Source organism: Eucalyptus grandis, chromosome 2, assembly GCF_016545825.1.
Source record: "Eucalyptus grandis isolate ANBG69807.140 chromosome 2, ASM1654582v1, whole genome shotgun sequence".
In the NCBI taxonomy this organism is placed as follows: Eukaryota; Viridiplantae; Streptophyta; class Magnoliopsida; order Myrtales; family Myrtaceae; genus Eucalyptus; species Eucalyptus grandis.
The window spans coordinates 49899403-49917959 of NC_052613.1; the positions used below are offsets into that span (position 1 = coordinate 49899403).

General features: G+C 36.5%; 1 protein-coding gene across 1 annotated transcript; it reads left to right on the top strand.

Annotated features, from left to right (window-relative positions):
* The first annotated feature begins 7311 nt into the window (after positions 1-7311).
* Positions 7312-8846, top strand: LOC104433367 (protein BIG GRAIN 1-like E). The gene is given in 3 exon segments (XM_010046080.3): positions 7312-8020; positions 8022-8317; positions 8319-8846. Coding segments are annotated over 3 exon segments (1056 nt in total). The 5' UTR covers positions 7312-7556; the 3' UTR covers positions 8615-8846.
* Positions 8847-18557: the final 9711 nt, after the last annotated feature.

An 18557-nucleotide genomic window follows, 5' to 3' on the forward strand; every position in this document is an offset into this window, starting at 1 on the left:
GATCAGAATAGAATGTTCCCATTTAACCACATTTGTCTAGCTTCTTAAGTCCAGGGCCAAGTTTGGCATACAAGATATGGATATGAAGGATACCCCGACATGATTTAATATGTATATTACCCGGATCGCAAAAACTATTGGCCGAGGGTTGAGTTAATCGTACATGTGGTCCGGGTACGAGTTGTCATGTCTGGACAATAAATAAGAGAAGAAGAGATAATGAGCAACATAATATCGTTCGACAATAATGTGGTATCTATCTGAGAAACATTGTCTCCGCCGGTTGATTGGTGGTGAACTTCATCAATTTTGTGGCGATTGTTGCTCTCTCTCTCTCAGGTTGTCCCCTCCGTTTATTGGACCAAACGCTTCTCTATTTTCAATGATTTTTTTTTAGCTCTCAGGTTTTGCTTTTCTATCAAACTTTAACTAGAAAATTATCCAAAAAATCTTAAATTTATTACATTTTTACTAATTCGATCATAAACTTTCCAATTTTGAATTTGATCTTAAACTTTGAGTCCATTTAGCTAATTTTGGTCATAATTCGCTGACTCAAACACTAATCGTCCTAGGTGATACAGTCAATGTTGACTCGAACAATTTTAACAATATTTTAATATTTTTCCAATTTTTTTTTAATTTTCCTTTTTATTTTTTCCAAATGCAGCCAATGAGGGTCGTTGAGCCCTTGTTCACTTCTGGCAATGGCCACAACGCCCTCATCTAGCCTTGCCCAAAACTTGGGCAAGGCCATCACAATTGCAATTATGAGTGAGGTAGCCTCACCATGGCCTCAGTGGTCGCAGGCAAGCCATCTTTTCCAATAACTAACAATGCTAGCCTTGTACAAATCGAGGCAAGGCTACCTCACTCACAACCCTCACCCAAATCTGGACGAGGCTAGCCAAGCACCACGTGACCCTTTTCAACCTTACCTAGTGGTTGATGAGCATCAAGCCTTAATTTAAAAAAAAAATTGAAAAAGAAGAAAATATTAAAAATTAATTAAAAAATTCAAAAAAAAAAATCTATTATGTAGCCATTTTTCTATTCCAGAGAATAGGTTAATTAGCTAATATCACCAAATAGATTTTTGTTCTTTTTTGATTTGAGAAACAAAAAGATAGAAAAATAGAAAAACAAAATAATTACCAAATCGACCCTTAATGGCGAGGTCTATTGATTTGGGATTCTCTCCCTGACTTATTAGACCAAATACTTCTCCATTTTTATCGATCTTCCTGATCTCTCGGATTTTTGCTTTTTCTCTTTAAATCTAGTCCTATAATTACTACACTCACCAAACACTCCAAAAGACAGGATATGCATGTTGGGATCAATTTTCCAGTCATTTTCTAAACACCGCTACTAGATGTCTTAGCCTACATCCTATCCAGTCCTGTTAAGAAAACTCAATCCACCAAACACAACGTCAGATGGCGAGGGCGAGATATTTTTATGTATCCGTAAGGCTTTAATTAACTTCACAAAGTATAGTCTTTTGGCATCTAACTTTGTGATTTGAAATAAAGTAGACAACAACCATCCAAAGCAAATGGCAGAATGTTTAGGAATTGTGTAACTCCTTGATCTAGTGAAGACAGTTCGATTTTCTTGCATCACGATATGGTAATAAGGTACCACCTTCATCTGATGTTCCAGCACGAATAGGCAATTGCGTCTGACTTACTGATGGGGGCTACTCCATGGAATTGTGGGAATTTCCATTCGGCAATCAATCCTTTTCTTGGCAAAACATAATATATTGCTAAATAAGCCCCTTCCTAGCCAAATATTCAGAAGCTTCAAATGTTGCGAAGTAGAGCATACTTTTAAATTTATAATGACATTTATAGGTAAATTTGATAGTATCTTGATCATAACTCTGTGTTACTGTAAAGGTGATGCTTCGATTGAAGTGATAATAATTTTCTTGTCCACTTCTGGCGTTTGAACTTAAAATACGAACTGCGAGTACCGACACCATTTGTCTTCTCTCCCGTCCCCACGTTCACACCGAAACGTCAATTTTCCTATAGGGCTGTCTGGTCACATGATCTGCAAGCTGACAAAATGCTTCTAAACTCCAACAGAAAGTTCGCCTTTTGCAGCTCCCAAACTCTCACATGGGGTTTCTACGCGCGAGTTCCTGAAACATATCAACAAAAGATTCGATCAAGAAGGTTGACAGTGAATGATCACAGCCCTTTGGTTGGTGTTCGCGGTGGTGACTGATGAAAGAGCAAGGGGCCATCGCCATTCAACCCTCTCGGAGCGAAGGCTATTCCCCAGAATCCAGGGCCAAAAAATGATCGCTGTTGGATACTGACAAAACCCTCATCGTATGGTTAATGCAACCGTCGAGATCAGATCATCTCGGTTTCCGGTCTGGCGTTGGCCAATTTTTTGTTTGCTAGGGTACGTTCGTTTAGTTGGGTTCGGTGTCGCCTTCTTGCGTGGAATTCCATTGCTTGCACTAGCGATGGCACGAGCGCAGGCCGACACAAAAGGAGATGGAGCTTTTCTTTAGGGACCTAGATGAAGTGATTGCTAGCTAATCTCTTTGGATTTTACTATTGCGCAAATCCTTACAGATTCTTCTCGACTAGTACTAAGCACTTGCATTTATTTACACGATTAATTTATAGCGCAACAACAGGATATCGGCTGGTGAATTTCCCACCAATTACGCGCGAGCTTTTATGGAACACCCGGTCTATAGGAGCAAGGCTATCCATACATGCCAAAAGCTCGTACTCTTCATTTTTTTTTTTTATGAGACTTGCGAATTTTTTTTTTTTTATCTTCAATTAATCAAGTCTATGCAGTCCTATTACTGAATTAGTTTTTTTTTTAAAAAAATGTTCCTCCGTTGAGTTATTAACACTTCCCATTAATTTATGAAAAACAAATCATTTGCAAAAATTCCTAAAAATGATTGTTTGTATTATTTGAAATAATTAGTCAATGATAAATATTTTCATTATTAATAACAATTTATGTCTAAATATTTACATTCAATATCTTTATGTTTATTCATTTCTGTAAACAATAAAAATATTATTTTTATGAAAATATTTTTCAAATTGTTCATTCTTTGCAAAATAATGGAGTCCAAGTATCCTCTTTTTATCTCGTTCTTTTATAGTCAAAAGTTCCTTTCACTTTTTCTTTTTCTTTTGTTTCTCATCCTCGTCATTTCAAATCAAATTCCAAACAAGACATAGCAAAAGTTTTTCTATCAGAAAATTTTCATTTATCTTTTTAAAGTCGTTGATCATCAATGGTACTTCTTACTTTAAAAAAAAAAAAAAAAATCTTTATGTGTTGCCAATGCTAAGATATCCTAGCAAGTTACACAGTTGTAGTCCAAACTCACACCCCCAGAATTGCCTTGTTTCATATAACTTATGCGATGTGTGATTTTGTTTCGCCAACATTCCCACAATTGCATCTTAACAAATCCATCCTCATGTGTGTCTTTGATTTTAAACCTTTTATTCTAGATATCCTTTTGACCGTGTTTCAACTAAAATCTCCATCTTGGTTTAACCAGACTCGGCAAGAACCGGATTCCAACTCCTCTTAAATCACTGTTCGCCACCTCATTCAAGATTCATCCCATATTTCTCCCATGAGATATTCATAAAATGTCCATACATATCGAGGGGGCCGGCTCATGTGATCAGCCATGATCTCCAACGCCACTTGTTGAGAGCGAGTAGGAGAACCACTACTACATTCTCACTCGAGAGATGACCGAAAATAACTCGAAATCAAGCTCATCAATATTTGTAGTTCAAATTCAAGCCATTAATATATTCTCGCGCCCATTTATTGCTTCTTGCAAAAATGAAATCCTACTTCCTAAACAAACTTGACATGTGGCAACCATCCTTCTAAATCAATTTTACTAACAAACGTGCACATGTATTGCGAGTATACAAAAAAAATTGACCCTTGAAAGACTAAGTAAAACTACTTTCTTATGAAATACTTAAAATATAACGGTGAAGACAAATTGTGTAGAAAAATACATACAATACAATGAAATTGTATAATTACACTTGAAAAGATAAAGGTATTTCAAGATTTGAACTATTCTGAAACATTGTTTTAGGCCGGAAAAAAAATTCAAATTTTAGTATTTCAAACAAGTGGGAGATCAAAATAGAATCATCGATTTACACAAATGCTGACATCGGGATACAATTTGGGGAAAAAGTTTGAGATATCATAAAAGTAAGAGGTTCCCTTTATTTTGTATCACAACATGTATATAGTGTCGAGGTCCCTCAAAGCCGCACGCACACATAGCTAGGTATCCATCAATTCCATTTCTATAATTGTGAATCTAGATATATGGATGTGGTAGCCTTTTTAGACACAGAGATCAAGGAAGATGCAAATTAGGAGCATACCCCTTTTTCTAAAGGCTCCATCACCGGCGTGGTGAGTGGAAGGCATGCAAATATTACTGGGCCATGCTTGGTTTGCTTTGCTTTTGCAAAAAGAAGTCGATATTAGTGCCAAAAAAACCTTTAATGTTCCAGGAATCAGATGCACTAAAATATGTTCCCGAATAGGATGGGTTACTGTAGGACTTCTTTGGATGTTTATTCGGGGTACTCACGTCATATGATCCATCGTATTAAAACCCAATTTAATTTGCAAAAAGTATCAGAATGAATACCTCAATTTACTAATGAAATTTGAATATGGAGCAAAAATCCAAGCTTCGGTTGTGCTGGTTTCGGTGACAGAGTTTTTGGCGAATTAGATTTCCAGATTTTCACATGTTTGATTTGCTGAAAATAATTAGTCAAGGGAAAAATATTTATGGCCAATGAAAATATTCATATTAGGAAAATGGATTCCAAGTTCTGAATAGGAAAATCATTTTCCGAAGTATAAAAGCATCTTAACAAACGCTCTTCTCCACTTTTCTTCCTTGAGACTCAGTCCCTCTTTCACCTTCTTCAAGGGGAGCTCTTCATTAGTTCTTTACTGATGAACAAACACACCAACTCACAAAACACAATACCTAGATTCCAAGTGAAATCCTAACATCTGAAAACATTTTCAGATGTACTTTTTCACCAGACCACCTACAAAAAAATAACCATTTTTCATGAAAATTATTGTGAAGTTTTCCAAAAAAACAAACACACTCTTCATCCATGTCTTATTGAGATTGTTAGAAAGTCTTATATTGAAGAATTGATGTGCTATAGAGTAATTAATACATCTTAATTATCACATAACTTATTAATATAAACTTTTAAGTGATGATAGATCTAACCACATGTACTAATGGGCTCGGACTTGAATTTTATTTTGACAATCTCCCTAGATGAAAGTATTGGATTTCTATTGCGCACTCGGAATATATCTTAATTTCCTAATGCATGCGAAATAAAAGTCCCATTAGAATAGACTTGCATGTGTTAACTAATCTACAGTGCCTAGGGCAAATTTAAGTAAACCGGTCCCTTCAAGATCACATCAACACATTCAAAAACTGAGATCTGTCTTGTTCTTTTATGTGTCTTTTTTCCCTCTTTTTTCCCTCCTCTCTTCTTCCCCAAGATGGCAAGTACAATCCGCACCGATCCGCTTCTAGCCATCGGTCCATCACAACAGGCTCTCTCTCCGTCTCCCTTCTTTGCCAGGGTGGCTGAGGTCGTATCAATGGTAGGTATTGGTGACAGAACCACCATAGAGGGGTGTTAGGCTAAAAGGGTTAGATAGAGCAAAGAGAAAGAAAAAATGACAGAAATAGTTATTTGACTTAATATTTAAACTCATTCTTATACTTTTAATTAGTTCGATATAATTCCTGAACTATTAGTAAATGTTTAATGTAGTGTTTATGTTTGCTTAAAAATATAACTTTTTATTGTTGTTTACTATTCAAACTCAATAGATTAATGGTCACATCAACAGATTAGTGGAAATAGTCAATGTTTACTAATAATTTAGAGGCTATATTGGACAAATTAAAAGTCCAATGACGATATTGCATATTTGACGAAAATTCAAGGACCATTTGTGTGATTGTACTCAGAGAGAATTTGAGGGTAGGACTTGATAGGTGCCTTTCTTCACAAATATGAAGGTACTTTGATAATATTAGGATATTCTAAAAGATTTAGTCTAGTTTGAGCCTCCCATTCGATTGCAGGAAAATTTGAGTTTACCTCGTCAGACCTAAAGCAATACAATCTGTATTTCTCTTACAATGGCTATGCATGGGCTTTGGAAGCTTTTATCTTCCCATTGTTCCTTCCAATCCAAGCATAAGGAAAAAAAAATTAAATGGGGATTGTCCATTGTACAACAATGAAAACGGTGCAACTGACCTTCAGTTTTTCTTGTTGTAAGACATTTCGTTGTATTTATATGCAATTATGTTGGCAAGAAACTTTTCACAGTGTAATATTGTACCACACAAAATCCCAAATTGAAGTTCGACCAAAAAGAAAAGAATTCCCAAATTGAACAATGCGGACTTCTTTCCAACTTCAAAAGCAAAGACCAAACTGTCAAATTTTTCTTTCCCCTTCCACACCACTGATATATACTTTCTCATTACCTTTTAACATGTAGGGGATACAGATAGTTGTACAAAATGTCTTTCCTGAAAAGAGAACAAGTGGGGCATCATGAAAAATTCCTCATCACTATCATGATCATCCAGACCACCAAAGGCTAAGCCCCATACAGTACAGATTGCCCATAGATGCATCAATTCCACTAAGAACCAAAGTCCTACCATAGAATCCAAGGTTCTTCACAGATCATTGCCCCCCATCATCCCCAACATCACTTCTCTCTAATTCATATCTCAGAAGCATAAAATCATGAAAGCTTGTTCCCTTCTGCCCCCACAGCTCTTCCTTCATAAACGAAAAAGCAAAAAAGAAAGATTTTTTTTTTTTTTTTTTTTTTTATCAAGGGTGGTTCTCTCTTTCCAAAATCTCTAAAGGTACCCTAAATCTGTATAAGCGGTTTTTGGGCCAAAAATAGAATACTCAATACGTGAAATACCTCAACAGTGTCATGAGTTATATAAAATATGAGTGAAAAAACAAGCGGGTTACCCAATTTTGACGTGATGATGTAATATTAGTTAGACTAGATTTATAATGCAATGGACTGACATAAATGTTCGCTTACAAATTTGCTGGTAAATGTATATTATTAGGTGATTGACTTGACCCATTAACAAATCGAATTCAATTATTACTCATCATACACTGTATTATGAACAGTGAAGAACTAACAATTCTTAAAGGCCACCTTACTCCCACCTCTCAATCATTCCCGATCGCATCACTGATTTATTTCTCTCCACACAACCTCACAAATTCTCACTTTTCTAATTCCTAGATCTCCATTCTCCCCACAGTGCCCTTCTCATCATAAGTACCTCCCACGCCTTAGAAACACAACAACCTCTGAAAAAAGGGAACAGAGGAGAGAGAGAGAGAGAGAGAGAGAGAGAGAGGGAGAGAGGGAGAGAGAGAGGGGGGAATACCAGACTCCTGGCAATGGCCACGTCCATCACTCCATATCCAGATGCCGACAGGACGATCAGCCGGAAGTCGCTCCACCGGAGGAATGACTCTGGTGAGCTCGATGTGTTTGAGGCTGCCCGGTACTTCTCCGGTTACAACGACGTCGTTTCTGCCTACGATGCCACTACCTCGGAGCAGAAGGCGGCAATGGCGAGAGATCAAGAAAGGCAAGCCAATTCTAGAGGAGGAAGAATGAGCTTAGACGTGCCAATGAAACATCACCACCATCATCATCAACATCACCAAGTCGTCGCTCATCAACACTTTCATCTCATCCCAAGCGAGAACAAGCAAACGAAAGAGAAGAACAAGATCACCAAACCACGGCAACCGAGCTCGCCCGGGGGGCGACTCGCAAGCTTCTTGAACTCCCTCTTCAGCCAGTCCTCTTCGAAGAAGAAGAAATCATCGTCGAAGTCTTCCTCGAGCACAGTCGATGAAGGATGAAGACGAGAGCCCAGGGTGGAGGCGGCGAAGGCGGAGCAGCATCAGCCATTTCAGGAGTTCGAGCGCCGTGGCAGATTCGAAGTCGGTGTATTCCACTTTGAGCTCTGGGTCCAAAACTCCTCCAGCATACGTACTAAACACTCCCACTAAGTCTTACAAGGAATTTAGAAGCTACTCTGATCACAAGCAAGTGGCGTTTCCAAAGAACAACCGCAACAACGAGCACTTGAAAGTGCCAAACTTGGGAAACGACGTTGTCTCAGGAAACAAGAGAAGCAACGACCTGAGTTGGCTTAGACGAGAAGTTTAAGCTGATAGAACCAAGCTCGGAGAAGAAGAAGAAGAGTTTTGGCCATAATGGTTTTGAGAAACATGCATCAGAGAGCACAGCCGTGAAGAGATTCAAAGAAGAAGAAGAGGACGATGGCGCAGAGAGCGACTCAAGCTCCGATCTGTTTGAGTTGCAGAATTATGACCTCGGCGTTTACTGCTCGAGTGGGTTGCCGGTATACGAGACCACTTGTATTGAAAGCATCAAGAGAGGATCAACAACAGCAACAACAGTTTCTGGTGCTGCATTTTGAGATGTAATTAGTGCCTTTCAATTGCGGTTAATCAATCTTGATTTTTGATACTCTTTGTCAGTATCGTGTCCTAGATTTTTGCTTCTTTTTTGTTTTTTCCTGCTGATGATCAGCATCTTTGGAAGTCCTCTAGTTCTTTCTCTTTGATGTACAGATCAGAATCGTTTGTTTTGTTTTGCTTGTCATTTTACCCAAATTCTTCTGTTGTTTTCATCTTGATCAGAGAGTTAAAGATCTCTCCCGGTGGCTGATTCTATATACAAAAGCAAAGTGACGTGACAAATTGTAAAAAGACAATTCAATAACCATGTCTCATCTAATATTTAGTTAGAATCTAACGATACAAGAAAAATTACGAGCCATCTTTTTCATTTTTTTGGTGCAAACATTAGAGTCGCTTTATTAAAGATATGTGGAATGATTCGAGATCTGATTCCAAACTAAAGTAATGAGTGTAAATTGATGACATTCGCAAATCACGAACCCATGTGGAAAAGGTCTAATCTTTTGACTTTGGAGACGCACCAGTTTGTAATTCTTTAATATTCCTCTCCATCTCTCGATGCATGTGTGCGATGGACAAGCGCTATCAACTCGTTTGCCTCGTTCTCGTGAAGAGGAATGGTCCCGGCGTGAGTAGTGTCAAATTATTCTTGGAATCAAAACCTGGCCGATTTTATGATAACGTGACTCGATTCTTGGCGTGACTCGATTCTTGGCATGTCTCACTGACCAAATGATTGGTAGCATGTCTCCATGTTTAATAGGAAATTGAGGCAGTCAATAGCTAAGAGACATCCGATTCGGTTTGATTTACAACGCGAACATGACTCGACAATAGTTTGCCAGTGAAGACTACCATTCCATCATTTTCAATCACGACTTGCATATATGCACGCGCTATATGTGGGCGAATAGCAATTTTGCTTAGATTGTATTATTTAGAGGATGATAAGAGTTAATAACAAAAATAATAAAGTACAGTGCATTTGAAATTCTAGATAAACAAGATTCAAGGTTCGGCTACAATTGAAGATGTGGCGCTATGTTATTCGGATCCATAGCATGGGAATATAACAATAGACATAACTAGAGTGAATAAAAGAAAATCGATAAATAAATTTTACTAGTGAAGCCCATTCTATCAGCCTAATGATATAACAGAAGATGTATACTCTAAAATAAAAAGGAGAAAGTACTGAAACAATTTAAAATATATTTCACCTATGCCAATTCAATCATAAATCTTTCAATTTAGTCAATTTGTCCTAATTTTTTTTAATGATTTGTCAATTCAATCTTAAACATTTTAATTATGTCAATATAATCCTAAATCTTTTAACGATTTATCAATTAGTATGAAAGATTTTGACGAATTGCTAATTTAATATTTCCAACAAATTTTGATTGGAAATCGTTGACATGCCGTCTAGTCAATGTCGAATGTCTTATATGACAAAGTCAATCTTGAACTTGAATAATTTTTTTTAAAATTTTCTGAATTCTTTATTTTTTTTCCCTTTTTATTCTTTTCTTTCTTTCCTAACCCTAGGCCAGCAATGGTAGTGATCTCACCAACCATAAGTAAGGGCCACAACCCTCACCTATTGATTGGTGAAGGCATCATGATCATTGCCTAAACTAAGCGAGGGTCATTAGCCTTCACCAAGCAACAAGTGAGGGTTGGCTAGCGACCTCACCAGCCTATAATTAGGAAGAAAAAAAGGGGAAAAAAAGAAAAAAAAAAACAATAAAAAAACTTTATGAAATATTTTAAAATTTTATAAAACTATTCGTATCAATGTCGATTGTGCCATATAGGACGATTGATGCTACTATATTAGTGATTTCCAATCCAAATTAATCGAAATGACTAAATTGACAAATCATCAAACGAACTAAATTAGCATAATGGAAATATTTATGACCGAATTGACAAATTGCCAAAAAATTTAAGACTAAATTGGGGTAAATGCAATAGGTCTAGGACTTTTTCAGTAATTCCCCAAGACAAAAATATATATTTAGATTTTTAGTGATAATTGTAATATGAATTATTTATTCATGGTTTAAAAGGGTAAATTTTAAATTATAATTATAATATATTTGTTTGAACTTCAAGTATTATTGTTGCTTTACGTGTATGATAATTCATATTTCTGTTACTAAAGTTGAAAGTGTATTGAAGGGTTTCTCTCCTTCTAAGTAGGAACTCATGATTTATTAGAGAAGTGTAAATATAGAGAATGAGTAAGTTATAATTTAAATCGCCAAAAGTATAATCGATGTTGATATATAGGAATTTTGACCAATAATATAAGAAATTAGTTGTGAAATGATGTATAACGATAACTAGGATACTAGAAGTAGATTTTATTTGATTAAAAATTTTAAATATATAGTTGCTTTTTTTTTTTTTTACTTTAATTCATATCTTTCCTGGTGTAGAGACTATTAAAGGATTATTAATTGTAGTTAACGTAAAAAATGGAATGCAGAAGGGGTTTCTCTTCTTAACGTAGGAAGCATTCTTCTCGCTACAGTAGAATAAAAATTTGAAGATTCCAAGGACACAGCATATTTCATACGGTTGTGACTAATCAGTATCCATGACTTATATGTTTGGTAATTTATGATTTGTAAATTGCAGCACCTCAAAATTAGATGAAATAGTTTCCTAAAAATTGCTATAAGTCGTCGTAACTTTTGAGATGCTATAAGCCTACAGTTTTTAAGATGTTTGTCAAACACCTTTAAAAATGGGCAGCATCCTTTTCACAATTTTAATTTGTTTTGGGAAAGTTATACTAAGGATGCATTTGATAGTCATTCTATTTTCAAGAACAATTTTTCTTTGAAAATAGTTTTTTCTAACTCTGTACCATATACAAGTTTCTAAGCATTCGAATACGTTTGATAACTATATAAAATTTATATTTCTAGAATAGAAATACATTCGGTATAACTCTCCAATTTTTTGTGACTTAAAATTTCTTTTAATTTTTTAATAATTTCATTACATCTCTTTTTTTCTTCTTTTTTTCTTCTTCCTCTAGCTGGTCGCCAACCTCAGCTATGGCTAGCGACCAGCCAGAGAAAAGCTAGCAAGGCTCTAGCGAGGTCTTTGGCCATTGCCATGGTTGGCAACCGGCGAGAGGAAGAGAAAAAGAAAAGAAAAGAAAAGAAAAAAAAATTTGGGCTTGATTATTGAGTCATTCTCCGGAATAAATAAGTAATTTCTTTTTTTGACTTACTAATTTTGTTCCAAACGAATTTCTGTTTTTTTATTTTATTTCGAGGACAAAAGAAAAAAATAGTTACTTTTTGGCCGATTACTAAATAGGCCATGAACAACTTATCTATAAAGTTGGTATATCAAGTGATGCATTTTATGCTTTTTCACTGTTTAATATGGTCCGGCCTACCTTATACCATTTAGTATACCAATTTTATAAACAATGTAAGTTAACCTAGCATAGCTCTATAGTATTTATTATTCTCTTTGTAATTTCTAGAACTGGGATATAGTTGGAGTATCAGGAGATTTCTACTTCAAGAACTGAAGTTCACCTGTTTAAATCCCACCAATCATACAAACTACTCCAGATCTAGCCGCTTGCATAAGCCTAATGCATGGAAATAATCGGTTCGTAATGTGGATTATTCCATCAGCCTCTACAGGCGTCTAGGCAGCCAGACCACATCTGAGTAATTCGAGAGGAAAGCAGGCTCTCTTTTCTATTTGTAGTTTTGCATACAGTTTGAATTCCAATATAATCCATCTAATTATGCGAAGGATCAAAGTCGAATTGTAAAGGAGTTGTCACAATAACTCAATTAGCTACGGTTACCTAACTAAGAGCATCGATATTAATGGTGCAATTCCACGAAAACTTCTTAATTAATTTCTTGTACCTAAAAGGATATTTGTTCATAACCTTAAGATTCTCTACCAAAGTCCATCCGCATAACATGGATGCCCAAAATCCGAGGGTATGCGTAAATGTCGATCCATCAAATGTTTTGTTTTGTGGCCTGATTCTCTTCCTCATTAGTAAGTTAATCATTAAATCTTCCAGATCCACCCTTCCAAAATAAAGGTTGCCTCTCTAAAATTCATACTCGTTTCTCCCCATTTAATAAATTTTGTATCCCTTTTTCTTGGGCCAATTCGAATAGACATGGACAGTCTAAGTTTGAAACCCTTACCAAAAGCAAAAGGAGCTGTAGTGGCCCATCGAGAGCTATTATAATTTTCTAGGAACAGCATAATTGCTTTTTCCGACTATGGATCTCTCCACCCATCTTCTCTTCCAGATAGATTCAGACATTCGACGCCGCTAGGAGCACAAAATGATTCCCTTTTAGGTCACCCTGGGGTTTTTTGTGGCCAGTATTCTAATGCATTTTGCACTGTTCAAGTGGAATGAGGATTAGGTATCGCAGGACAGGATTGCCTCCAAAGACATCGGGTTGGCCGCTCTTTGGTGAGAGCATATAGCTTTTCTCAAGCAAGGACCAAGCTTCATGAATAAGAAGCAAGCAAGGTAAGTTCATCACATCATTTCTTTTTATGATTATGCCGTTGCGGTTGTCCTTATGATTGCTTTTTCTTGAAGTGTCAACTCTAATCATTTTCTTACCCAAAAAAAAAGAGAATCTAGTCATTTAATTTTTTTGCATATGACAACCATCAGATAGCTATTAAATCTGTAATCAAATTATATATTGAGATCTAAGAGCATCACGTGGCCATGTCCTTCGAGTGATACATCAGTAAACATATCGAGAGGTTTCATTTTCGAAAGTAATGGATCTTGACAAGTTTCAAGAGGTCCGGACTTCAAAAGATCTATATGGAAAATTTAGGATATGTCAAACTATTTAATGTTTTGTCTCTTTGAAAGCACTAATGGAAAAATAATTTAATGCTTGTAAAGTGATAAATCAAGCAATTGTCCTGTTGAAGGTAACCTTATTGAATTATAAACTATCACAGCTTCAATTGACACATTTTAAAAGTTGATTCATAAGCTAAGACAGAAATGATGATGATGGCGGCATACTTTCCTCCTTTAGATTTATTTGTGCTTATTATACATTAATAGGCCTCATCAGCTTAGACTTGGGCCTCGAAAAAGTTAGCCGAACCGTTTTAGGGGAGTCGGCCAAGTTAAGCCCAATAAGTTTTTCACTCCTTACATTCTCACACTTGATATTGTTTTTTCCCGCTTATCGACCAATTCTACACTTCGTGCCAAAAAGAAAAAGAAAAAGATGGACTTTTTTGTGCTGGCGAACTTCGAAAAGAGTTGGGAAGGGTAAAAAATTGCCGGTTAATAAAATTATCAGTAATTAATTCGTAACTTACCAACATATACATGAAATCAATTGCCACCTATACTTTTTTGTTGGCAAATTACCAACTTTTGCATTAATTTAACAACTTATTGGTATAATTTATCGATGCCTCGAATTTATCAACTCTTATTGTGTTTTTTTGGGAAAACTCTTATTAATTTATCAGCTCTTGTTAATTTGAGTGGCTAATTTTTGTCCGATTAAGTTATCAACTCCTACTTGAGTTACTTGCTAATGTTCATTTGATCGTTTGGAAATTACCAACAGTTTGACCAAGTTACTAGCACTCTACCAAGTTACTAGCATTTTTGTACATACAGTGTTAAATAAATTACAATTTCCATTTTCAATTTAAGTGATCATACTAATAAAATTATTTATATTTTTCCAAAACCCTAACTTACACATGGCATGTCGTCCACTCGCTATATTGACTAGAGATCTTCTAGTAATAAAATACACATGGATGACCAACCAACATGGATTTTCTTAAATTTATTGTGGAAAATAAGATCTTCAATGTACGCAAACTGTTATATCTTTTGTTTTTCAGTTTGAAGCATCTCTATGTCCAGTCTTGCAAAGGTTTTTCAAACATTTGATAAAATACTGTCGCAACCTAAATTTTTTGGGGTGAGCCACCTAAAACTAGGTTAATGGATTACTAAGTCTTTAAGCTTAGCTCAGGCTCTCCCAAGCCCATACCAATTCGCGACTTAAGTTTGAATTCTTAACATGCAAATGATTTTCAATCAGGAGTCGCCACTAATCTATTTTTTGGTGGGTCGATTAGAAACCCAAGTAAAGTAACGAGAGATTTACTTTATTCCTACGAACCCGAGAGATTTATGAGTTCGGGGACTTGGTTACACCGACTATCCTAGTGCCCTTTCGGTACATTTTTATTTCATTTTCAAAAATGTTTGGCAATTGAATTGATTTTAATTTAACTTACGACATGTGAGGTGATCATACATGTGCACATACCACCAATTTAACACTCAAGAAAGCAATTAAATATTGCAAAACATACCTATGAGCAACGAAAGCATCTGCATTGTTAAATCGGAATTCACATCAATGACCTTAGATATGATTTCTAATTAACACGCAATTTCAATTTTTGTTTTCACTTTATTTAATGAAAATCATGACTTATGCAATGCATGTTAATAATCTAATACGACATGGCGAAGATGACCTAAACTATATGACATGAAGAAATGCAATAATTAAATGCAATCTAAATGACCTAATTCTAATGACATGTAATACGATGCAATGACATACAAAATTATTTAAACTAAGATGACATGCCGTATATAATTTAGCACGCGAGTTATATGTCATGAGACATTTATTAAATGATTTAGTCTAATGACGAGAAAGTTCTAATGAACCTAATAAAAACTAAATGACGTGCATTTTGATATTTCTATTTAAAAATGCGAAAATGATCTAGCTAGATTCAGATTCTATCTAATTTAAACTAAGGATTAAGTCACATTAAATCCTAATTTAAACTAAAATATTATCTTAATCTAACATGTAATTGATCTAATATGCAATGACGTGCGGAGCAAGCCCTAATTCTACATGACATATGCACGATATTTTTTATCTTTTATTTTTTTTATTTAAAATTCAAAATTTAAAATTGCCACGTAATTAAACATGCAACTAAAATCCTAAATGAATGCATTTTTTTCCGTTTTTATATTTTCTAAATTCGGAATAAAATCCCTATCCTAGATATGCAAGATAACAAGAAATATTCTAAAACAAACTGAATCTTAATTCAAATATTTTTAGATTTTTTTAGTGATTCTCCAAAATAAGCCATTATCAACTAAACAAGAAAATCTAAATAATCAAGATATGCAATCAAATAAAGGATCAAAATAATCGAAAAAATAACTGTTGTCTCACGGGTCAAATTAACGATTATCCTAACCCTAATTATCACAACAAAGAGTTCAAAATAACTAAAAATCGATCCGAATTCTTACGGATCAAATTAATAGTTATATTGATTCAACACGTAAAATACTTATCGACAAATCCCAGAAATTATTATAATAAAAAAATAATCCGAGATCTTACGGATCAAATTAGTAATTACAATAATTCTAGGGAATATCCTGTGGATAATGCCTACAAAATCCATGAAATAAAGATCACTTCTGAACTTAAAAGAAATAGTCGAAAAAAAAAAAAAACTTAAAAGAAATAAATAAAATAAAGTAAATAGAAAAAGAAAATAAAACTACCTAATTTCCCTTTCCTTTTCTTTTTCTTTCTTTTCTTGCTTTCTTCACCCACGGCTTGCTAGTGCGGCTGATCTCCGGGTAGCGGGTCAATCGGTCCGGCGAAGGGGAACTCCGGCAAGGGCGGCAGCAGGCACAGCTGGTCACGGGTCAGGCGAGACAGGGGCGGCACGGGTGAAGGAGACAGCCGGCGTCGGAGTATTGGCGCGGACTGGGTGGCAGCAGCAACAGGGAGGCGCGTCGGTGGCCGGCGAACAGCGGGGTTGCGGATCGCAGCGGTGTTGTCCCACGGGTTTGTAGCGGCTCGGCGTTCAGTTCCGACGTCGTGGGTCAGCAAGCAAAGCAGCAACGGCGACAGGGCACGAGCTGAGGCGCGGCAGCGGAGCTGCGGACGTCGTAGGCGCGGGCGAGGCGCGGCGTGGCAGAGGCGAGCGAACCAGTGGCAGTGCGGAGGCGCGGCGGAGCTCGGAGATCGACGGGCGGCGTCGCGGGCGGAGCGGGGGTGTTGCAGCGGCGCGGCGTCGGCGAGGGCGAGAGCGCGGTCGTCGGGGGGCGCGGTGCGAGGTCAAGAGCGGCGGTGGTGCAGTGACAGGTGGCGATCGGCAAGGTCAGGAGCGGCGGGCTTCGTCGGAGCTCCGGCGTCGGGGTACGTTGGAGCAGCAACGTGGGCAGCAGGTTGGGAAGACGATGAACAGTAGGGTCAAATCACCCTTTTTCTTTCTGCCTTTACCCTTCTCCTCTCTGCAGCCGCACTCCCTTCGTACTATCTCTCTTCCTTCACTTTTCTGCAGAAGCTTTTTGCTTTTTTTCTGAATTTTTTTTTGTCTCCAAAGAAGCTCTCCCCAAAAACTCTCCCCCACCCGGATGAAGAGAAGGCCACCCCTATTTATAGAGTGAAAACTTAGTCAGCTCTACCTACGAAGATTTGCATAACAACTCAATTGCTGAAGATCATCCTTCGAAAGGACGAGATTATCGTGTATGTTGACTCACTCGACCATTGAAATCATCTGTTAAAATCTTCCAAGCTGACTCGCTCGATCATTAAAGATTATCTTCTGATAAGGCTTCATTATCCAAATTCTAAAATCTTTTAAAATCTTACTCCATAACAAAATATTTTAGATTATTCCTTATCCTCCTTAATATTCCCAATGATTTTATCACAAAAAGACTAAAGATAAAATTGCAATATGATTTTTAAATGTGAAAAACTAACGTAATATTGCATCAAATCTCAATTTTCCACGAGATAATTTTCAATAAAAAACATGGGCTTGGGCCAACCTGCTCGCTTTGTGGATTTAATTAAATTAATTTGAATCCATCCGTACCGATCCAATAGATAAAAATGCAAATTAGAATAAAATGCACCTAAATCTATATGATATGCGATCTATATATATATTGATAAAATTAAACCCTAATTTTCTATGCAATAAATAACTAAACGGGTAGCCAAAATTTAGGTGTCAACAAATACATAGCTAAACACTTTCCTAATATTCTTACAAGTTTCAATCGGTACATTCATTGCAGATGGGAAGAAACTGGTATTCTTTCAAATATCGAAATACTAAGTAATGATTTTCATTTCCCAACACATGGTCGAGAACATGGAAAGATTCTTGGACTATTTATGCATAAATAATTAGTAGAAAGTTCTTTTCTCTACCGTCTTTTAGGACTATCGTAAAGTATTTATTAGTTGGGTAATTGATCCGATTCAACTGAAGTCTCTTTATGAATCGTGAATCCAATAATTCCATATTTAAAAATGAATTATGTCCCAAATCTTATTTAAAAATAAAAAGAAGGAGAAAAAGGACTTTCTTAGCTAGGTTTTTTTTTTTTTTTTTTTTGGCCGAAAGATAAAGATTTTATTGCTAACCCACAAAAGGGGCACCATTAGTCGGAAAGTCCAAACATAAGATAGAAATTAAAGGCAAAGGAGGAAAAGAAACCTAATTAAAAGGAAGAGAGTTGGCTCGGTAGGCTTTAGCGAGCCAATCCGCAGCCTTGTTTGTTTCCCTCGATTCGTATAGGACCGAAACTCCGCTAAGCTGGGCTAAGATTCTTTGGCAATCATCTACTGTAGATTGGGCCGGCCAAAGGGGTTCAGCTCGGACCAATACGTATTCCACCACAGATAGGTTGTCGGATGATATGTGGACGTGCAGATCAGTTGTGTTGAAGTCTTGCTGCTGAGTTCAGTTCGTATTGATCTACTCTCCCTTACCCATAGCAACGCCTCTCTCACGGCTAGGATTACAGCCACCCAGGCCAACGAAGCATAGATCCTTTTAGCGAAACCA